General features: G+C 39.1%; 1 protein-coding gene across 8 annotated transcripts in view; it reads right to left on the reverse strand.

Moving 5' to 3' along the window:
- The window catches only part of LOC131439578 (uncharacterized), a 68,151-nt gene that overhangs the window by 39,956 nt on the left and 3,080 nt on the right, over positions 1–25,115 (reverse strand). For 4 of the 8 annotated variants that reach the window (XM_058610753.1, XM_058610756.1, XM_058610755.1 and 1 more), the window contains exon 2: positions 1,531–1,793. In XM_058610753.1, the coding sequence (XP_058466736.1) occupies positions 1,531–1,776 (246 nt within the window). In that variant the 5' untranslated portion in view covers positions 1,777–1,793. Of the gene's footprint in view, positions 1–1,530; positions 1,794–2,226; positions 2,537–2,565; positions 2,684–25,115 lie in introns of those variants that run through there. The other 4 variants (XM_058610760.1, XM_058610752.1, XM_058610758.1 and 1 more) reach the window with 2 other exon arrangements.

Consider the following 25,115-nt stretch of genomic DNA (forward strand, 5'->3'; position numbering starts at 1 on the left):
TTATCCTATGATATTGTAAAACTATACTTCTTTTGAAGGTCTGGACAATGAACTAAAATTTGGTGAAGAACTCGATTAGGTTTAGTTGAAGTTTCTGGTATGCGTGCATCATTTTCATACAAACTAAAGTTTCTGAGTATCAACGATTTGAAGAAATTTCCATGCGAAACCACATTCGCCATATTTTTAACCTGAGTCGAATTGGTCGTGCGCAATGTTTCATTCAAACCGGTGCAAGTCGATTCTGATTTTCCCGCTAACTGATGATATTGCCCCATTTCGATATTTTTTGCCAAGTAACATAATGTAAATTAGGGAAAAAATATTTTTTTGAACATTTCTCCCTAAATTTCATAAACTAGTTAACCGTAAATTTCATTTGTTGTTTTAAATGCTTGCTATGAGAGTTATTTTATCGGTTATAGTTTGCCGGATAAGATTATGTAAACGAATACTATAGTAACCAGTATCTAACGAGGAAAACAGATTGAAAAAATGACATGCGTAATGGAAACCGCAGAGACGGAATTCGAACCCGTAGCTAGCTTCTATCCGAGGTAATTGTTTTGCCAATTGAACTATTCTGCGTGTGAAAACACATGAAGAAACAGCATAATTGACTAGAAGAACCGAGCATAATGACGCTGATGTAACTCCATAAGCAGCAAAAAAGACCCAAAAAAATCTCACATAAGCAGCAAAAAAACAAAATCTCTAATCAGCATCAGACGGAAAAGCAGAAAGTGAAGATAGACTTGCGAAGCGGTGTGTGTGTTTTCTGTCGGATGGATTTCCATAGAGATAGGACTATAATTGAATGCTCTGACGCCCGAGTAAAGCGAAACATGTTCGGTTCTTCTAGTCAATTGGTTTGTCTGTTCGTGTGTTTCCACATGCAGGGTAGTTTAATTGGCAAAACAATTTCCCGAATAGGTACCAGCTATAGGTTCGTGTACCGTCAATGTGGGTTTCATTACATAGTGGCATTCGCATATTACTTTTCCAATCTATTTTCCTCGTTAGTTGCTGACCAAATTTAATGTTATAGCACAAAACGGTTCTATATGTTAACAAGACTAAAACAAATCATACTATAGTGAGGAAATGATAGATCCCTCCTAATATCCATTATCAGTCTCAATACAGGCACCACTTTTGATATCGAATATTTTTTGCAAAAGTACATACTAGTGAGTTTCATCTTTTAAAATTATTCAAAAATTCTGTTCAAAATTTCTAGAAAGACAATAAACTTTTAGACTGATGTATAATTCCAGGAAACGATACATTCGATTAAAAAGAGATGAAAGGTTGATTGAAACATAAATACACACTTAATGAACAGATATTTATTCAAATTGATAATTTACTCATTCGTTGAAATGAAGGCAAGAAGGAAAATTTCTTAATTTTTGCTACTGTACTGTTCTTCAACGTATCAATATAAAAAAACAGAACAAATATTTGGAAATATAAAGCCATGATTTAATGAAACGCGGAAACGCGGTTTATCACAACAAATCTTCTTACCTTTTTCGATGCTAGCACCTCCTTCGGCTCCGATAGTCGGGAGCCATCCTTGCCGACAGCAGCGGTGACGCCTCCTACAACGCCTGGCAGCAGGGATGTCGTTCCGGTCGCTGACCCGGTCGTCGTCGTCGCTTCCACCGTCGGAGAGCCCTTTTTCACATACTTTTCGTACAGCAGCTTCGAGAGGAAAACTAGCGCTATTACAACTACGATTAACGCGAACAATAACATGACGAATGTGTCCATGGTTAAATCACCGGCTCCTTCAAAAACACAGATATAATCGTCAATTTGGTCTGCCAAATCTTCGGCCATAGTGATTGGAGGACAGCGACAATCGTCGTTTATGGGTGGTAGTGGTGAATGGTGTTGGTTTTGATTTGATTAGGAGTTATTAATTCGAGATGGCGCTTTATATGTTTGAGTTGTGGTTTGGGAGGATTTTTTGTTGCGATTTACGAAGGAAGTTACTAATTCCTGTCGGACTAACTCTTCAAGAGTGGAACTAAAACTCGACTTATGGTGGTGATGTTTATGTGACTACTGGCTATCTAGCGTATAAACCTAATGAGACTATAACATTTGAGTTTTTCCATTGGCCAAAACAACCAAAATAGAACTCCTATTTACTCTACAACAAATAAACAAACGGTTCAAGCATGATTCGCTAAAGTTTCTTCTTATTTCTTCCCTGACCCGTTCTCACAAGCTTGGTCGTACATTCATCCACGGCGTTCTCTGTTTCTTCTTAGTAGGCGAACGGGAGCGCTAATTGGTATCGAAATGCTTTGATTCCTTCAAGTCGATGATAGGTACAGGAGCTGTCTAACGAATCGATGTGGTCGTTTCGCAAGGAAAAACTAGCAGCATGCCATGCTTACACACTACACGGAATTACGCATTTTCCGCCAAGCGGTAAGTATTTTTAGCTGTACTATTTGTGTCAAGGGAAAATGTGTGTGCCAACAGGTGCTAAATATGCACAGCAGCGGGATCACTGCCTGGTTTAATTATAGTACTTATAACAAACATTACCGATACTGCACTAGACAGTGGGTGCACGATTTCGGGTTGATGATTGATTCTTGTTGGTGCATGATGGCTCAACAGTCATTAGCATTTTTGTTCTGGGCTGCATCGATGACGTTGAATGCTAAAATCGGATAAGTACAATTTCGTTTAAAAATGCAAAAACCCGTTAAAGTATTTTTGAATGCAATACCGGATAATAACATCAAGCGCAAAAACCGGAAACGGACTATGCAGAGCAAAACTAGTTTTGAAACACCTTTTTAATAAGAACCGGATCACAAAACTTTGAATGCAAAAACCGGATAAAAACTTAACTGGCTCTTCCAACACAAATGTTTTTATCTGGTTTTTGCATTCATCTCTTGTGCCGTAGTGGAGGAGACATGATCACAGAGAACATACATCCAAGTAGTGATTTTAATGTGTGTAAGTAATTTAACGGTTGTGTTAAAAAGCAAACACCAAGTAGCAATTCTCCTCCAATCCTCCTCCGAGCAGCCCAGCAGTTGCTTGTGGGCTCTTGCGTTCGAGCTTCCATACAATGGTAAGTAATGCTTGCAAAGTCGTACGCAACGGTAGTTTTGAACAGATTTTCACTAGTTTGCTTTACACAGCTTTTTTTAGAGAGAGTTGGCATCACTAGGAGTGCGATACGGTGTCCTGGTGCTCTCAAAAAAGTATAATTTCAATGTGTTGTTTGATACGTATAGTTAAAAGTTAGGTTAAAATAGTTATTTATTTTTTGCCTTTCTCATATAGAAAGGTTATGCAATCACTTGAAAAACCGACTAGTGAAAATTGGCCCGGAGGGCCAAGTGTCATATACCATTCGACTCAGTTCATCGAGCTGAGCAATGTCTGTGTGTGTGTGTGTGTGTGTGTGTGTGTGTGTGTGTGTGTGTGTGTGTGTGTGTGTGTGTGTGTGTGTGTGTGTGTGTGTGTGTGTGTGTATGTGTGTGTATGTGTCAAATAATCTCACTAGGTTTTCTCGGAGATGGCTGCACCGATTTTGACAAACTTAGATTCAAATGAAAGGTCTCGTGGTCCCATACGGAATTCCTGTATTTCATCCGGATCCGACTTCCGGTTCCGGAGTTATAGGGTAAAGTATGTTCAATATTGTACACCGTCACTTGAGCCGGCGAAACAGAAAACGTAAAAAAAATTCTAAACTGGTCTCAAAACTACACAAATCGATAGTCATTATCAGTAGGCAACTAAACAAACCGATTCCGGCTATCCTGGTTCCTGGTATCCGGTTCCGGAAGTACCGGAAATAGTGATCATATATACCAAAATGGATCTCACTAACTTTTCTCAGCGATGGTTTGACCGATTTCCACAAACTTAGATTCAAATGAAAGGTCTTCCGGTCCCATACGGAATTCCTGAATTTCATCCCGATCCGACTTCCGGTTCCGGAGTTATAAGGTAAAGTGTGTTCAATATTGTACACCGTCACTTAAACCGGCGAAACAAAAAACGTAAAAAAAATTCTAAACAGGTCTCAAAACTACACAAATCGATAGTCATTATCAGTAGGCAACTAAACAAACCGATTCCGGCTATCCTTGTTCCTGGTATTCGGTTCCGGAAGTACCGGAAATAGTGATCATATATACCAAAATGGATCTCACTCACTTTTCTCAGCGATGGTTTGACCCATTTCCACAAACTTAGATTCAAATGAAAGGTCTTCCGGTCCCATACGGAATTCCTGAATTTCATCAGGATCCGACTTCCGGTTCCGGAGTTATAGGGTAAAGTTTGTTCAATATTGTACACCGTCACTTAAACTGGCGGAACAAAAACCGTACAAAATGTTATAAACTGGACTCTAAACCGTTATTCCCAATCTTAGGGTCAATTGAAAGGTATTATGGTCCTACCAAAAATTACTGCATATTTTCGGATGCAACAAACATTTAAATAGTAATTTAGAGTGCGTACTAGTAGAGTTTGTATGTCATGTTAGTTGGTGGCCGACTTTGATTATACCGGTTCTCGGGTTCCGATGCCGGAAATGCATATAGTAGTGAACCCACTTTGTTTTCTTAAGGTTGACCTACGCAATCAAAGCACTGTTTTATTCTGTCTGTTATACTAGTTATTGTACAAATAATCTCTTGGTTTCTTTCAAAAATCGAAGAGAAATTTTTTGAATAGAATACCAGAATATTATACATGAGAAAGGCATCATTACACCACTAGGTGGATTGAAACAGGTTTTTAGTGAGAGTTTACCGTCCCAAAATTCAACGATGTTAACCTGTTAACCGATCGAAGCGCCGTCTGCATGTCATTGTCGGTGTTGTCGGATTTCTATGGAATGTGTGAAAGTTTACAAGTCGATCGTGTACCTCAAACACATTGATATACAAATGTAATGTGTTATTCCTCACTCAGAAAGTATAATCTCCACCTACACGTTCGACACTAACATCCGCCCGATTCTCTCGATCCCCGTCCCTGTCCACCATCTTCATTGGAACTAACAAGATCTTTTTTTGTCACTAACTTTTTCGTTCCCCCTTCCCTGTCTCTTCACCATCCCATCTCGATGGCAACTAATTAGATCTCTGTCGTTTTCAAACATTTTGTTCCCACATCCCCTTTTTTGCCACGTTTTCCACAATATTTACTTCTCTTTCATTCTCTTCGGCAATATCATCATCACCGCCCACGGAAGACCGCTCCAGTCGAAAACCAGCATGCGGGCCACCCGCCGGGCCTTCGTAGCCTGGGGGTGTTTCCCGCGGATTCACACGGACCAACGCCATCTGGAAGACTTTTGCAACACTCAATTCATCGACCACTGCCGATCGCCATTACGATTTACGAGAACCCGAGACGACATAGTCTAATGATACTATTATAGTTTAAGTTAGTTAAGTTAGTTAGATGTTATTGATCATTTAATAAAAAGTTAGGAGTGAGTGGGTATGTACAGTGAAAATGATTTGCTTCTCCCAAGCTTCATTTTCTTGGTTCATTGTACATTTCCACTCATTCGGTCAATCTTGAAGTGCAACTACGGGCGATCTACTTCAGCTCAGCTCAGCTCAGCAACAGTGACTATTTCAATTATAATTGTATATTTTTACCTTTTTTCATAAATATGAAAAATAGGTATAGAATTCGCTCAAACTTTAGAAACATTTTTCGAGGTCCGTGTGTGTTGTCAACTAAGAGGTCGAGATCTCAGAGATGGTTGGACCGATTTTGATCAAACTAGTCGCAAATGAAAGGTCTCCCCGTCACCCTGAACGCTATTGAATGGTTTTGAGATCGAATGTTTATTGACAATATCTGTCACAATTGACCTTGAAAACAGAATATTATTTTAAACTTAGATTTCGCACGGTAATAGCTATCCAACAAGCCATAGATTGTCAAAATCCGTCCATTTTTAACGAAGATATCGATATTATTGTGTAAGCGACTTTTCGCCATATTCCAGTAGTAAGAGTTTTAAGCGGTGAATGACAAAGTAATGTCTGAGACCAACGTGGAACACGATTTTTATACAATTGTTTCTAATGACCAAAAAAAAACTGTGTACAGTATACTTTTTCATGAAATTTTGCCTCGGACCGATTTTAGCACGGTTCGTTTTTGGCAACATAATTGTTCGAATATGACGCATGTAAACCAGATGATGGCAGCTTTTTCGAGTAGAAAGCAATACGTACAGAAATAAATGCTGGAAGAACATAACACGTATATACCATTCGAATCAGTTCGTCGAGATCAGAAAATGCATGTGTGATAAATAATTTCACTCAAATTTATCGGAGATGACTCAACCGTGTTCTACAAACTCTGATTCATATGAAAAGTCGTATCCTCCCAAACAAGGTTCCTGAATTAAGTTTGGATCCGAATTCTGGTTCCGGAACTACAGAGTAACATGTGAAACGAAATTGAAATAGTGTTACTCATTTTTCTCGTAGATGGCTAAACCGATGTAAGATTCAAATGAAATCTAGGAATAATAAAAGATTAAAATGAAAGGTCTGAAGATCCTATAAAAGTCAGATCCAACTTCCGGCTTAGGGGATACAGGGTGATTAGTATGAAAATGTCCATTTCACATAAATTTATCAGGTTTATCGGGTTTGTAAATTTGGATAGTCGATAACCAAATAAACTTATTTCAGTTTTAGCGGTATTCAGTTTTCGATTCGGAAGGTACCCAAAAATTTAATTCACACCGAAAAATATTCATGCAAAAAACACATGCGGATGATAAAAAAAAAGGTATCATCTCAGTGCTAGGTGGATTAAGCACGTTTTTTAGATTCAATTGATATTATAGTTAATATAGCAAAGCAAAGTCTTGGCATTACATTCCGTTTGTGGAATTTGGCCTTTCTGTATCAATAGACTACGCCGCCGATTCTTAGGGTACAGAATCATTGCATGGGTAGTACTGCGATCCTACTGACACCAAGAATCCTTCCAGGTCGGGGTTCGAACATACGACAACTGGCTTGTAAGATCAGTGCCCTATGCACTGAACCTCTAACCTGCCAGTTAGTATACTAGTTACATAAGACAAATTATTTCCAAGTTACACAATAGTATTAAACTTGAACCAAAAAATTAAAAATAGAAGTGAATAGGCTTTCCTTAGAACATGTTTACCCCGATGACGGCATGGCAGTTGTTTCAAGGATCCAATTGTTCCAATTCGATGCAGAGATACGAAAATTGAAGTCGATCATTCCTGGTCAATTGAATTATATCACCATAACGTCTGCTCGATCAGTCAGTTCAAGTCAGCTAGAGTTATTTTTGATTGAGGTGAGTTTGTGCCACAGCGCGTCATCGCATGTTAATTTAGCACCTTTCATTATTAACTTAAACGCAGCCAGGCATCCCATCGAGTATAGGCAATTTATGGTTGGATGGATGCCTATAGCGTACTCGACGTTCGATGATATCATCCTGATATATTTTTGCTTTGTTAAGTTTTCGTTTTGCTCAACCGAGTGTGTTATTATAAATACGATGTAGCCGAGGGTGTAGTAGCGGCAGTGTTTCGGCACAGATGAGTGATTGTGAATTTCTGATTACAATCGATGACATTCAAATTCCGGTCAAAATCAAAAAAATCGTCGTCGTTTAAAACTTCAGAATTCTGGTTTCGTCGAACGACATTGCGTTTAGTTAGCATCAAAATAAAACATTTTTTTAAATAACTAATAACTAATGAAATAGTTAAAATATAACAAGGCTTTTGAATCATTCCCGTGGTTCTTAATCGTACAAAAACTGTTTACTAAGTCACTTTCGATGATTCTGCAAGCTCCTCTTGCATTTGACTTGGATCTTCATCGAGTTATGCTTCCAACTGTTTGTCTTCGCATTTTTGTTTGGTTGTCCAGAGCGAGGCGCGAAATTGTCATTTCTGTACGAAGACATGATATTGGCTTGAAGAACAAGGCAAATAACGGCCATTGTTCGTTATTGATTGAAATTTCGAACCCTAGTTATCCCTGGTATGAAGTGAGTAGTTGGATGCAAATGTGTCGATAATAAACATTTGGTGTGAATGAGCCTTAATTTTTTGGTTTGGTCAGCCAAAAATATTTAATATACAAGAAGTAAACGAACAAATGACATCATACTTTTCATCGTGTTAAAAATATTGAGTTTTATACAAGAAATTGATGTTTTTCGGAAAGGATTATTTGTTTATTTTCATTAGAAGTAAAGCGCTGCAGTTGCATCGAATGCTTGTTGATGCATATGGTGATCATGGTCTATCAGAAGCAGTGTTGCGAAAATATCAAATAATCAAATCTCACCGCTGCAGAAAATCATGCGCGATTTTCGACAGCGATTATCACTATCTACAATATCAATGATAATTGTGATCACTCGAAGTGAGTATGGAAAATATCACACCCCGTCCAATATCACCATAGTGATGTTTCGTAAACTCACACATGATTATAAATTATCATCATTGAAAATCATTCTCACAATTATCAGCCATGCAAAGATTTTCACTATCACATGGTGATATTCAATGAGGTGAGTGAAGTTTTGAAAATCAATTTCAACCAAATCTTATCATGCAGTATGATTATTTTTGGAATGGGTGGTGTCGAATCTCGATGTCTGAAGTAATTTGAAATTGTTGATAGTGAAATTCGGTTCGTAAAAATTCATCTAAACCCATGGCAATATGGATATTTTTGAAACGGGTATGATGAGTAGATGTTAAATATCGATGTCTGGAGTCATTTTGAAATCCAAGATGGCGGCTCTCGGATCATGAAAATTCATCTGAAACCATGCAATATGGGTATTTTTGGAACGGGTACGATGAGTAGATGTTGAATATTGGTGTCTGAAGTGATTTTGAAATCCAAGATGGCGGCTTTCGGTTCATGAAAATTCATCTGAAACCATACAATATGGGTATTTTTGGAACGGGTACGATGAGTAGATGTTGAATATTGGTGTCTGAAGTGATTTTGAAATCCAAGATGGCGGCTTTCGGTTCATGAAAATTCATCTGAAACCATGCAATATGGGTATTTTTGAAACGGGTACGATGAGTAGATGTTGAATATGGGTGTCTGGAGTCATTTTGAAATCCAACATGGTGGCTCTCGGTTCATGAAAATTCAACTAAACCCATGCAATATGGGTATTTTTGGAACGGGTATGATGAGTAGATGTTGAATATTGATGTCTGGAGTCATTTTGAAATCCAAGATGGCGGCTTTCGGTTCATGAAAATTCATCTAAACCCATGCAATATGGGTATTTTTGGAACGGGTATGATGAGTAGATGTTGAATATTGGTGTCTGAAGTGATTTTGAAATCCAAGATGGCGGCTTTCGGTTCATGAAAATTCATCTGAAACCATGCAATATGGGTATTTTTGGAACGGGTACGATGAGTAGATGTTGAATATTGGTGTCTGAAGTGATTTTGAAATCCAAGATGGCGGCTTTCGGTTCATGAAAATTCATCTGAAACCATGCAATATGGGTATTTTTGGAACGGGTACGATGAGTAGATGTTGAATATGGGTGTCTGGAGTCTTTTGAAATCCAACATGGTGGCTCTCGGTTCATGAAAATTCAACTAAACCCATGCAATATGGGTATTTTTGGAACGGGTATGATGAGTAGATGTTGAATATTGGTGTCTGGAGTCATTTTGAAATCCAACATGGTGGCTCTCGGTTCATGAAAATTCTACTAAACCCATGCAATATGGGTATTTTTGGAACGGGTATGATGAGTAGATGTTGAATATTGATGTCTGGAGTCATTTTGAAATCCAAGATGGCGGCTTTCGGTTCATGAAAATTCATCTAAACCCATGCAATATGGGTATTTTTGGAACGGGTATGATGAGTAGATGTTGAATATTGATGTCTGGAGTCATTTTGAAATCCAAGATGGCGGCTTTCGGTTCATGAAAATTCATCTAAACCCATGCAATATGGGTATTTTTGGAACGGGTATGATGAGTAGATGTTGAATATGGGTGTCTGGAGTCATTTTGAAATCCAACATGGTGGCTCTCGGTTCATGAAAATTCAACTAAACCCATGCAATATGGGTATTTTCGGAACGGGTATGATGAGTAGATGTTGAATATTGATGTCTGGAGTCATTTTGAAATCCAAGATCAGCAATAAAAATATACTACGAAAGTAAGAAAATTGTTTGAAGTGATAGATTAAACATAGCAAATTTTCGAAAATATGTATAATTGGATTGTGTTAGTTTTCAATCGCCAATCATTTGGTTGACAGCAACCAATTTGATGTCAACAATTCGACTACCAGAATGTTCAACAAACGAGTTCCTTACTTTTCCCAAGCTTTAGAACAGTAGTATTCGTTCAAGTGCAATATTTGCAGAACTGTCGATGATAAATTTTTGATAGTGATTCTTAAATAAATGTCTGCTTTCGCACAATGAATTCAAATCTACAATACCGTCTCGAAGTGTTGCACTAATTTTTCAAAGAAAATTGTCCGTTTTTATTCGAAATTTGAAAAAAATTACCTCTATAAACAAACGGTAAGTAATGTCGGAAACATTACTGCAAAATCGACGTTAATGCGCAATAGCCTGCACAGTTGTCTTCTAGTAGACCTACGAGCTTATGAAATTAGAATTTAGAGATGCAGATTATAGCGACAAAATTACAAGGTTGTGTAGCAGATACTACCAATCACGGTGACGTTTAATATTTTCAATTCACACTTAATGCCATTTAATATATAGTAAATGGTTAATTGATGAGTGTTACTTGCCGCTAGATGACACTCAACTCCCGAAAAAGTTAAAACTCCGTGGTTTTCACTTCAGTTTTGGTGGGTAAAACACGGTGATAGATTGCATTCACGAGAATAAAATACCAACACCAAAAAAGAACTTCCATGCACTGTCCACCCTTCTGGCATCAGTTGTAGTTTCTTTCCTCTTTCAAATTCATCATTTCTCCGTTTTTAACAACAAAAATATTGAATGCAACACTGGAACCTGCAGAAAAATCCGACCGAAACACAGCGAAACAACGCAGAGCAACAAAGAAATACAATCGCACGCGACGAGCGTTCTACACAAACTAAGTTCAAATTTTTCGAAAAATTTTCATAAACTAGAAGTTCACATTTTGGATATCAAAATGACTCCAGACATCGATAATCGACACCTACTCATCATACCCGTTCCAAAAATACCCATATTGCATGGGTTTAGTTGAATTTTCATGAACCGAGAACCACCATGTTGGATTTCAAAATCACTTCAGACACCAATATTCAACATCTACTCATCATACCCGTTCCAAAAATACCCATATTGCATGGTTTCAGATGAATTTTCATGAACCAAGAGCCGCCATCTTCTATTTCAAAATGACTTCAGACACCAATATTCAACATCTACTCATCATATCCGTTCCAAAAATACCCATATTGCATGGGTTTAGTTGAATTTTCATGAACCGAGAACCACCATGTTGGATTTCAAAATCACTTCAGACACCAATATTCAACATCTACTCATCATACCCGTTCCAAAAATACCCATATTGCATGGTTTCAGATGAATTTTCATGAACCAAGAGCCGCCATCTTCTATTTCAAAATGACTTCAGATACCAATATTCAACATCTACTCATCATATCCGTTCCAAAAATACCCATATTGCATGGGTTTAGTTGAATTTTCATGGACCGAGAGCCACCATGTTGGATTTCAAAATGACTCCAGACATCAATATTCAACACCTACTCATCATACCCGTTCCAAAAATACCCATATTGCATGGGTTTAGTTGAATTTTCATGAACCGAGAGCCGCCATGTTGGATTTCAAAATGACTCCAGACATCAATATTCAACATCTACTCATCATACCCGTTCCAAAAATACCCATATTGCATGGGTTTAGTTGAATTTTCATGAACCGAGAGCCGCCATGTTGGATTTCAAAATGACTCCAGACATCAATATTCAACACCTACTCATCATACCCGTTCCAAAAATACCCATATTGCATGGGTTTAGATGAATTTTCATGAACCGAAAGCCGCCATCTTGGATTTCAAAATGACTCCAGACATCAATATTCAACATCTACTCATCATACCCGTTCCAAAAATACCCATATTGCATGGGTTTAGTTGAATTTTCATGAACCGAGAGCCGCCATGTTGGATTTCAAAATGACTCCAGACATCAATATTCAACATCTACTCATCATACCCGTTCCAAAAATACCCATATTGCATGGGTTTAGATGAATTTTCATGAACCGAAAGCCGCCATCTTGGATTTCAAAATGACTCCAGACATCAATATTCAACATCTACTCATCATACCCGTTCCAAAAATACCCATATTGCATGGGTTTAGTTGAATTTTCATGAACCGAGAGCCGCCATGTTGGATTTCAAAATGACTCCAGACATCAATATTCAACACCTACTCATCATACCCGTTCTAAAAACACCCATATTGCATGGGTTTCGTTGAATTTTCATGAACCGAGAGCCGCCATCTTGGATTTCAAAATGACTCCAGACACCAATATTCAACACCTACTCATCATACCCGTTCCAAAAATACCCATATTGCATGGGTTTAGTTGAATTTTCATGAACCGAGAGCCGCCATGTTGGATTTCAAAATAACTCCAGACATCGATAATCAACATCTACTCATCATACCCATTCCAAAAATACCAATATTGCATGGGTTTTGATAAAATTTTACGAACCGAAATTCACTATCATCAATTTCAAATAACTTCAGACAATGATTTTCGACACCACCCGTTCCAAAAATAATCATACTGCATGTTAAGATTTGGTTGAAATTGATTTTCAATACCACACTCACCTCACGGAATATCACCATGTGGTAGTGAAAATCGCGCATGGGTGATAATCGTGATAATGCTTTTGAATGATAATCATGTGTGAGTTTACGAAACATCGCTAAAGTGAGATTGAACGGGTGATGATTTCCCCCATACTCAGCGGTGATATTTGATGTTTTGAAAATTTCGCACACCGATATTAAGTGATAATCGTTTTCTAATATCATTCTCAGAATATCAAATGATTTTCTTCATGATGTTCGGCGATGATTTTGTAAGTGATAATCACCAACAATTATTATCGGCGATAATAACTGATTTTTGATATTTTGAGAATGATAATGCCAACACTGATCAGAAGTAATATGCAAAAGATGCTTTAAGCGGCTCGGCGCTAATGATTTTTGTGTGAGAAATGAAGGAAATGTGGAAGACAATCAAAAAAGTTTGGAGATGTTAAATTGCAAACAATATTGCATGAAAATGATACTTCTAGTCAAAAACAGCAATGGCAGCAATGTTAAATGTTTCACATTAAACAATTTCTGGTCGTTTGAAAGCTATGGAAACAGTCCAAAAGTGTAGCAAATGGGTGCTACATGAATTGAATGAAAGACAGATGAAAAACCGAAAAAAGTTAAATTTTGCTTCAAACACACGAACAAATTAGTTTTGCATGGAATTATTACTGGCGATGAAAAATGCACCAATTTGAAGAATCCTAAACAGAAAAGTTTTGGGTTGATCCGGCACAACCATCAACACCGGTTGGTAAACGACTGGACAATGAGTAATTCAGGCCCCAATGTGGTTCTTAGCCTCTTGTCCAGTAACTCCTATCCCTACCTCCCCGCGGTGCCGGCTGGGGTACGAGTAACCATAGAAAAGATCGGGTAACCAACCCCGGTGGGACCTTGGTTGTATGCTGACAGGGAAGGGGGCGGCGGCCTTGCCTTCTCTTTACAGAGAGCGAGGTTATGCGAGCGTCTGTTCCCCATGTTGGGGTGACTCCAAACTGCGGCTAGGAGTGGCTGATTACCATCATTGTGTCAGTGTAGGACTCTAAACACATGTTACGCACAATCAAGGAAGAAAAACAACTCGGAATAATCGGCAAAGACCTACGCGACGAACAAAGGACTACGATTGAAAGCTTGGCACATGGAACTGCACATCGTTTGGCTTCCCAAGATACGAACGAATGCTGCATGATGAACTTCAAATCCGCGGCTTCGATATTGTAGCACTGCAGGAACTTTTTGGACGGGACAGAAGGTGTGGAAAAGTGGGCATCGATCGGCTACCTTCTACCAGAGCTGTGACACACCTAGCGTTCTAGGAACGTGATGTGTAGTGTTGGCAAGATGCGCCAGCGCGTGAATGGGTGGCAGCCAATCAATGATAGGATGTGCGTATTGAAGATCGAGGAACGCCGGGACTCAATCTCGAGCAGCTACGTAGCATTCGTACTGCAGAGGAATATGCGCAACAACTGGAGTTAGTGCTACCAACGGAAGAGCAGCTTGGCGCGGTGACTCTTGAAAACGGCTGGAGAAACATAAGGTCCGCCGTGAGTAGCACTGCTGCAACCGTTCTAGGTACGAGGTTATCGAATCGAGGAAATGACTGCACGGAACCTCCCGCGATCCCATTTCAACCAGAATATTAGTTGATTTTCTGAATTCGATTGGTTAAAATTTGGTACAACTAATCGATTGTTGCTTTGACTAAACTGTCATTTTTGTTTTTCGATTAGCAGAAACGAGGGTTGAAAAAAAATGCTGTCAATTAGTGAGGACACATACCTTTCAATTTCAACAAATATTTTAGTTGAAATAACTGGTGTTGTTATTTAAACAAAATTCTGTTAGTTGAAAAATAAATCGGTTTTATTTGTTTTAGACATTGCAAATAGTTGAATCAACTCTAACAATGTTATTGATTTGCGAAAATAATCAAAATATACTTACTGATACACGTTATTTTCTATTTGAAATAAATTCGGAATGTTGAGATTCACGAAATAAATATCGTTGTTAAAATATAAACAGTATTTTATATTGACATGTAATATCATTAGGGATGGGAAAACCACCGATCACTTCTGATTTCAAGTGATCTTAACCAAGGAATAAATTATCATTACGAAATCAGAACTGATCTGATCTCTAAGTCATTTTGTTTTTTGTATGATCATGATCATGTCAAGTCGAGATCAGTAAAGATCTAAATTCCAAAAATATACTTCTGATTCGATCGGAAATGATTGATGTAGAAAAACGTTTTTAATCAGCAAAAGTGCCCGGGGCGGGTAAATTAGCGAAATTATTAAATTTACCTAAAATGAGTATTGAAAGATGATGCCTTCAAACGGTTGAACTAAAGTTATGCACTGATAATTTTAGTCAATTTATATGAACTTGGGTGCATCGTCCCGGGTTGGCGGTTCAATGCATAGGACGCTGGTCTTACAAGCCAGTTGTCGTATGTTCGAGCCCCGACCTGGAAGGGTTCTTAGTGTCAGTAGGATCCATAGTACTAGCCATGCAATGATTCTGTACACTAAGAATCGGCTGCGAAGTCTGTTGAAACAGAAAGGCCAAATTCCACAAAAGGAATGTAATGCCAAGACTTTGCTTTTTTTTGGGTGCATCAACCGCTGGGAATTAGAATTTTGCGACGGCAATTCAAACGCGCCATTCAATCGCAGCGCGTTCTGTGTGTTTGAAACCCTTCGTTCCTGTTACTTTTATAAATTAAATTCATGTCAAAAAGCGTTTTATTGCTAATGCATGAACATCATCATCGGTATCAAACAGCTGGAAGTAAAACAGCCTGCTGGAAGTAAATCAATGATCGAATTTGAAGCATAAAATTTTTGCGCATACCTGAAAGATTACGAGATGATCATTCATTAACATTTTCTAATTTGTCACCAAATCTTTTTCATCTTAAACAAGGTTAACTTTATCACAACACCGCTGTTAGATAAACACTTGTTATGGAATCATAGATTTCTCAAATCGAATGGACACAATTTCACCAAACTTTTTATTCATCGATGTTGTTTTCATTGACATTTTGAAGCGACGCGAAAAGATTTCAACTAAAAAAGTTGTTGATTTTGCATTGCGATTATTGTTTTGCTTTCAACTGTCTCCGGCATTTGACTTTTTCAACTACTTGAATATATGCAAATTAAAAACCATATTGGTTGAATCAAAAAGAAATTAGTTAAATCAACTATCGCAAAAATCAAAAACTGCGATATCGCAATTTTATGATCGAAGGGTTCTCCGTGTGGTTTGACGGCGAATGTCAGCAGTTGGTCGAAGAGAAGAATGCAGCAAGGGCGAGGATGCTGCAACACCGCACGAGAGCGAACGAGGAACGATACAGACAGGCACGGAACAGACAGAACACGGTTTTCCGGAGGAAAAAAGCGCAACCAGGAAGACCAAGATCGCGAAGCGATGGAACAGCTGTACCGCGCAAATGACACACGGAAGTTCTATGAGAAGGTGAACCGCTCACGTAGAGGCTACGCGCCACAGGCCGAAATGTGCAGAGATACCAGTGGTAACCTTCTCACGAACGAACGTGAGGTGATCGACAGGTGGAAGCAGTACTATGACGAGCATCTGAATGGCGAAGCCCAAGATACAGAGAACGACACAGGAATCAATCTGGGTGCACGCTCAGCCGACGACAGATTCCCAGCACCTGATCTGTCGGAAATAAGTGAGGTGGTCGGTAAGCTGAGGAACAACAAAGCCGCGGGCAATGACCAGTTATCAGGCGAGCAGCTTTAACATGGAGTAGAGGCACTGGCTAGAGCGTTACACTGGATAATTTCTAAGATTTGGAAGGAGGAGATTCTACCGTAGGAATAGATGGAAGGAGTGGTATGGCCCGTCTACAAAAAGAGTGATATGCTAGATTGTTGCAATTACCGCACAACCACATTGCTGAACGTCGCCTACAAGGTACTCCTTTGCCGTCGTCTATCACCAATAGCTAAAGAATTTGTAGGGCCGTATAAAACAAGACTTACTGGAACCCGCGCCACTACGGATCACATATTCGCGATAAGACAAGTACTTCAGAAGTGTCGTGAATACAATGTACTCACGCATCACCTATTCATTAACTTCAAAGCGGCATACGACACAATCGATCAAGAACAGCTATGGCAGATAATGAACGAAAACGGTTTTCCGGATAAACTGATGCGATTGGTCAAAGCAACGATGGAGAGAGTGATGTGCTACGTCCGAGTATCTGGGACGCTCTCGAGACCCTTCGAATCTCGGAGAGAGCTACGGCAAGGTGATGGACTCTCTTGTATCTCGATCAATATTGCCTTGGAAGGTGTGATTCGAAGAGCGAGGATCGACACGAGTGGCACGATCTTCCGAAAGTCCATACAACTAAAGGTACTGAGGACCATCTATGGTGCACTTAGATGGAAGACGGAACGTGGAAACGGCGTATGAATCACGAATTGCAACAGCTGCTAGGAGAACCACCTATCGTACGGACAGCTAAAATCGGACGTCTACGATGGGCTGGGCATGTCATAAGGATGTCGGACGACAGTCCAGTGAAAATGGTTCTTGAATCCAATCCAACTGGTACAAAAAGAAGAGGAGCGCAGCGAGCAAGGCGGATCGATCAAGTGGAGGGAGATCTCCGAAGCATCCGAGACTTGAGTGGCTGGCGACGAGCAGCCATGGACCGAGTTATATGGAGACGTATGCTTGATATAGCAAATGACACCCCAAGACTAGGTCAGGATTAGGTAAGGTAAGTATCAATATCGACTGCAAAACCAGATTGATTCGTCAGAAAGTCTTTGATGGGACTATTAACACTAATCGCTACAGACAACAAACGATCATTTTAGACCACGAATTGATCGAAAAACGACCAGAATGGGCCAGAAGACACGGAAAAGTAACTTTGTTACACGACAATGCACCTCCGCATAAAGAAAAACCGGATCAGGATATAATCTTAGCATTTGGCTGGGAGCTGTTACCCCACACGCGTAATTCACCCGACTTAGCCCCTTCCGACTACCATTTGTTTTAATCAATGGGCCACGTATTGGCTGAGCAGCACTCTATGAAGAAATCGAAAACTGGGTGTCTGATTGGTTGGCTTGAAAAGACGAACATTTGTATAGACCTGTTATTCGTAAATAACTAGAAAGGTGGTCAAGATGTGTACAAAGCGGGGTCGAGTATAGCGTGATGGGTAAGTCGATGCCTTTCACGCAGACCTCAAGGTTAAAATATCTATAATCGAAACCAAAAAAAAAATGTACAAAGCAATGGTCAACACTTTGATTTTTTTCTTAATCATGGTTCCAGCAATGGATTTGCATCCGTGTATGGATTGGCTGCGAAGTCTGTTGAAATAGAAGGTCAAATTCCACTACAGGAATGTAATACCAAGGCATTGGCATGAAACAAAAAAACTACCTTGCATATGAAAACACATGAAAAGAAAGCCTAATTGACGAGAAGAACCAAGTATGCTTCACTTTACTTGGCCACCACAGCATTCATCTCTATGGAAACCCATCCAACACACCGCGTCAAAAGTCTATCCTCGCTATTGTGCTTTGCCGCCAGACACTGATTTGAGATTTTGTTTTTGTCTCTTTTGCTGCCTATGTGGTACATCAGCGTCATCATTTTTCTATTTGACGATCTCAGCTGATATATGGTAGCAGCAGTAACGATTGTGATCTCGAACACAAAGATAAAGCCCCATAACTTCCAGTTTTTTTTCCGATAGGCTTGAAAATTTCATAGAATATTCTTGATTTTTTTTACTGCTAGAAAATACAAATAAATGATTTTTCAAGTGTTAGACCCTACCCGTCCCTTAATCTACCTTGTGGTGTTGTTATGTCTTTCTTTTGTCATTCAAATGCAATCGTTATGAAAAAAAATTTCGAGCAAATTTTTGAAATTAATATAGTTAGATGAAATAATTTCCCGGTTGATAGAATGTTTTTCCATGTTTGTCCCAATTTATCTAACACATGGATCAATAAGTCCCGAGACTAAAGCAGAGATGGCGCTCGTAGTAAACCAGTAACCACGTCTTTCTAGAGTACTAACCTTTGCTTGAAACGAGTCAAAATTTTAAGTCGATCCGACCAGAAACAGCTGAGTTATCGAGGTTGGAGTAAAGTCGTTTTGTAGTTTGTTTAAAAAATGGAAAAAAAACCGAGTTTAGTGTACAAGCAAAACAATGGATTAAAAAATGTTATCCGGACTCTTGTCCATCAAAAGCAACGATTTGTCGATGGTTCGCCGAGTTTAAACGTGGTCGTACCGACACAAATGACGCGGAACGCTCGGGTGGACCTGTGGAAGCCGTTACACCGGAAAATGCGAGTGAAGTGACAAAAATTATAATGAAAGATCGTAAAGTGAAGCTCCGTGAGATTGCTGAGATGACACAGATATCATATGGAAGTGTATTTACTATCCTTCATGAAAAATTGAACATGAAAAAGGTTTTTTCCAAGTGGGTGCCGCGATTGCTTTCGATGGAACAAAAACAGCAACGAGTCGATGATTCAGAAAGCAGTTTATCGCTATTTACTCGCAACAAAAAAGATTTCTTGCGTCGTTACGTGACAATGGACGAAACATGGATACATCACTACACTCCAGAGTCGAAGCGGCAGTCATCTGAGTGGTGCACAGCTGGCGAAAGCCGTCCGAAGCGTCCGAAAACGCAGCAGGCAGCTGGCAAAGTCATGGCGTCAGTTTTTTGGGATACGCATGGCGTGATTTTCATTGACTACCTCGAAAAAGGTAAATCGATCAACAGTGATTATTATATTGACTTACTGGTGCGTTTGAAGGAGGAAATCGCAAAAGAACGACCGCACATGCAGAGAAAAAAAATCCTTTTTCATCAAGACAATGCACCCTGCCACAAGTCGATGAAAACAATGGCGAAATTGAACAAATAGGGCTTTGATCTGCTTCCCCACTTCCCATACTCGCCAGATTTAGCCCCCAGTGACTACTGGCTCTTTGCTGATCTTAAAAAAATGCTCCAGGGAAAAAGATTTGGCTCAAATGAGGAGGTCATCGCTGAAACTGAAGCTTATTTTGAAGCGAAAGATAAATTTTTTTTATAAGCATGGTATTGAAAAAATTGGAAAAACGGTGGAACCATTGTATCACCCTAAAAGGTGATTATGTTGATGAATTAAAAAAAATTTACAAAAAAAATGTTGTTTCCATTGTTAGTCTCGGGACTTATTGATCCATGTGTTACAAACATATGTTCTATAAACGAAACGAAAAAACTTCATGACCCAATGGCTCATAAAAGCGACGCATTATTCACGGGACATACTGGTAGCCATCCCCATCAGTCCGTCCATCTCTGATGTTTAGCTCAATTACTTGGCTCGATTTTTCGATGCATATTTATAGCAGCTACCAACACCCGAGCGCACAGATCTGCTTCGATCGAATGAAAACCGGTGCGAAACGTGTGCAGTAATAATTTCGATAAACGATTTTGCCGTCGTCCCACCTCAGCAACCATTCCTAATCTTGTACGATAAACACAATTATAAATCAAACAGTAACCTGTGCCAAAGCTGTTTTCCATAGAATAAAATGAAATTGGGTGATTGATTTCGAAACTGTTCATCGGCACATGACAGCTACTAAGCAGTTCACCGGCCATTCGATGGCTTTTTTCACCCGACGCGTACTCCCGATAAGCAACACGTTGTTTCGTTTGAAATGCATTGCTGCCTACAGTCCGTAATTATTACTGTTTATAATGTAGTTGCTTGTAGACAGGTGTTTTCTGTGTGGTGCTGATGATACACGTGTTTAAGAATTTTCCACAAGCAAATTTTAGACTGCATGTGCTCTGATCAGAGCAATGCTTTTTTCTCCGAGAGAGTGCTTTCTCCTTTTATTGTGAGTTGAAGTGTATGCGTTACACACGTAACGAGTGAGTGAGATTCCTAATTAGCTCACGAAACCCGCGAAAACGAAAACGAGAGAAAAAAAGAGACGTTCTTCTTTAGTGAAAATTGAACCAAAAATCGAAATCGTTATTTGAGAAGCTTTTACTCGAAACGTCATATCTACAAATGCGGAATCTCATTTCACTTTTTACTTAGCCGATCTCCGGGTTGTTTCTGCAATAGCTTCCCCACATTGGTAGAATGTTTCTAGTCAGAAGCAATATTCTTCGATGAAATTTGAAGTTTCTCTGAAAAAACAAATAATTAGGCCATCGAAAGCGCATACTTTGACAAGTCATTATCATCGTAGAAATTTCACATAAGGCCTCTAGAAAATCATACTTTTTAAATGATATTAAACTAATTGAACAATGTATGTAGTACGCTCAATCGTTTCAGATGAATCTTACATTGAAACTGTGGTTTAACTGAGATCTGCATTTGGATCAAATAATATAATAAAAATAAGTGCATTCACTTCGAATTTTCATCTTAGGCCCGAAGCAAAGACACTGGCAAAGCTGATATCTGTCATTATCAACCAGGAACATGGTACAATAAAGATTGGATAGCATATGTCACCGGACAATTCGACAGTCCCACGACAAAAGGGCCTTTTTCTCTTTGTTAACTTTTTCTTTCACGATTTACCGCACTGATTTTATATTTGACACCTTACTTTTCGCAAAACTTTCAAGGTAAAACCACAAGCTTTCGATTTATATCGGAAACTTTGGATATATTGCAATAATGGATCCGTATATTCAAAAGAGAAAGTAAACAAAGAGAGGCTCTCATTTTCAGTTAGGCCCTTTTGTCGTGGGACTATCGAATTGCCAACCAAGGTCTTCAAATCACCATGCATTGAGTATCTGAGAATTGGTATGTTAAATTAAAAATTCTCTCGATATTTCACATGTCAGAACGCTCATTAATTGCCGATGCAATTGACATTATCTTCATTTCTCCTGTCACTACTTGATAACGATGTGACTAAATAATAATTGAACCACATTCATATTGAAACATAGTCATTTACTCCTATAAAGTTCAATGACTTTGTGCAAAGAACAATTAACTTTATCCATTTCTGTTTATGTTAGTGTGTGGTACCAGACCACAACATGGTTACCACGTGTTACTTCATTCGACAATCATTAGCAACCAGTTTATCTCCATCACAGCAATCGTTTGAGGCATCACACCCGCATTACATCAAGGAGTGTATCGATAAGTAGTTAGCAACATTCAAACAGTTATTACTCTGAAATGGCTTAATTTTTTGCAGCGTGTTTTGCGGTGACATGTTTGTTTACATGTCAATAATAGCTGCGCAATCGATTGGTTTCGGTACGGTTTATCTTTTTAATGATGAGTCGAATTGATCCGGAAACGCGAAAGAAAATTCTGCACACTTGGTGCTCAGAAAGTGATGTCATGTACAACGAAATTGCAAAACGGGTGAAAGTGCACCACACCAGTGTCAAAAATATTATCGAGAAGTTCGGTAAGACCTTTTCCATGAAGGATTTGCCCCGATCCGGTAGGAAAACGGGTCCCAGCCAGCCCGGCCGTGGTTGAGTACATCAGTAAAAACCCATCGGCCTCGACGCGGGATTTGGACAAGCAGTTCAACACCAGTATCGGGATGATTTAACGGATCAAAGTTTGGAATTCCCTAAAAACGTACACAGATAAAAATATTTTGTGAATTTACATTTATTTTCATGCACATATTTGGAGCAGACAATTGAATGGAAAGTTACATTACAAAACTAAGCGGTTTGTAAATATACAGTCTTGTTCAATAAAAAACTAAATGAATTTGAATCAGGCCAAACAAGATCGCGAAAACTGTATAACCGGATTCTACAGAATAAGACGGATGCATCCTGATCGACGACGAAACCTACGCCAAGGAAGACTCTCGAGCGCTGCCCGGACCGCAATATTATACGAAATCGGTGTACCAGGACCTGGACGACGCTGACACCACGGTGGCGATGGATAAGTTTGGGCAGGTCTGGCAAGCAATTTGTACCTGTTGTGTGCGGTCGTCGATTTTCTTCATGAAGAGCACAATTAACGCCAAGGTGTACGAGGAAGAATGTTTTAAGAAGAGAATGCTGCCACTGTACAGAAAGCATAAGGCTCCTCCTCTCTTCTGGCCGGATTTGGCTTCAGCACACGACGCCAACTCCGTTCTACAGTGGTTGTCAAAAAATAATGTACAATTCGTGGAAAAGGACATCAACCCACCGAACTGCCCGGATCTTCGGCCAATTGAAAGGTATTGGGCAATTGTCAAGCGGCGCTTTCGAAAGGAAGGTACAGTGTCCTAAAACAAGCAGGAGTGAAAAAAACTGGACAGCTGCCACCAGGAAAGTCACAAAAGTAACTGTGCAGAAGAAGAATGTTAAGTCCAAAGTGCGAGCGTTTCACAGAAACTAGGATTTTCTTCAATATAGTCAGTGAAATGCATGAAAATGTAATTTTTCTACAATATATCGAAAACTGATGTCAGAATATGTTTTTTTTTCGCTTTTTTTTTTCAATAATCAATGTTGCTAACTACTTTTCGATACACTCCTTATTGGATACAAGATAGAACGGAGCGTTCTCGTCACAGCAAGATTGGATTGAGAGGACCAAATTTGGAATTTAGAAACTACACAATATTACAGAAACCACACAGTTAGTACACCCTTGTTTTTTTTTTACTTCAACAGGTAATAGTTGAATGAGAGAGAAAACGTAAAGAGTGCCCTGTCTTTGACTGACTATACTTCTACTTGGTCATAGAACTATCGAGTATCTCATTTGACAATCACGTTCACAGTACAGATCACAGTTGACTATTTTTTAGACAGACTGACGGGTCATACGACGTGACTGACAAATTGCAATTTTGGACACTGGCAACGATTACATGGAAATCCATTAGCTGAAGGCAGAATGATCAGAAAATTTGAGGTACACTTAGTTGAGAACATACATAATTAAATTGTCAGCTATCACTGCAACTTCACTTATCGATTTTCCATAACAACGGAATAAACTTTTATGATGATTTCCGGAACAACAGCCTCGTAACTATGGTACATTTCACAACCAAAGTTTAATTTCAGAATACCAGTCAATAAAGATTGATTTGCTTGAAGCAGAGTCCGCATAAAAGTCTATTCGCATTATGGCGGGACGGCCGATCCTGGACGTTTTTTACCTCATCTGCGTTAACTGAGTTGCCGGCGTGTGCATGTATTGGAATGCCGGATCCGGCATAAAATCCATTTGATTACCACCGATATTCCTCGCCGGGTTTTTCCCGGTGCCGTCGATGGTAACCAAATGGATACTATGCCGGATTCGGCATTCCAAAACATGCACATGCTGGCAGCTCAGTCCTCACCGATGAGGAACAAATCGTCCCGGATAGTCCCGGCATAGTGCGAGTAGACTTTAATACTTAAGTAATGCGACTTACTTTACTATGGGGCGCCTTTTCGAAATTTACCCCCTGAGAGAGTGATAAGTTTTTGATCGTTAATATATCTCTTGTTATATCTAACGTATCAACATAATTTTTGCTACATGCCATCGGAAATATAATCACAATTTTATGATGCAATTTTGAGTTGTGTGGCATAATCTCAAATAATTCAAAATTAAACTTTTCTGAATGTTTGGTATCAACGAGTATCAAAGAGGAAGAAACATGACGCTTTTTAGTCTTTCTCGTATTTTGAAAGCTCATAGTTCAGTGATCTGTGGAAAGATTTATATAATCTAACTACCAATAAATTCGAAATTTTTCAACTTGAACGTATATTGCAACAACATTGAAGTTTTTCAATAGTACACTATCGAAAAACCTGTCTGATTTGATTCATGTCAGCACCAGCCAATCAGAACGCGTTCTAAGGAAGGGAACAAAATATGTGCTGCTCCAGCGATATAAAATCATTTTCATTTTGTCATTTGTGAGCAACGGTTACAGAAGAAGCATTATTTCTTCCCAACATGATTTACCGGGTACAAGATTTTCGAGGATATGGTTTTTGCGAACAGCCTCACGAGAGCTTGAAGATGCATTGAGCTTACTGCAATAATAGCTCATAGTTCAGTGATCTGTGGAAAGATTTATATAATCTAACTACCAATA

The sequence above is a fragment of the Malaya genurostris genome, chromosome 3, assembly GCF_030247185.1.
Source record: "Malaya genurostris strain Urasoe2022 chromosome 3, Malgen_1.1, whole genome shotgun sequence".
NCBI classification, from domain to species: Eukaryota; Metazoa; Arthropoda; class Insecta; order Diptera; family Culicidae; genus Malaya; species Malaya genurostris.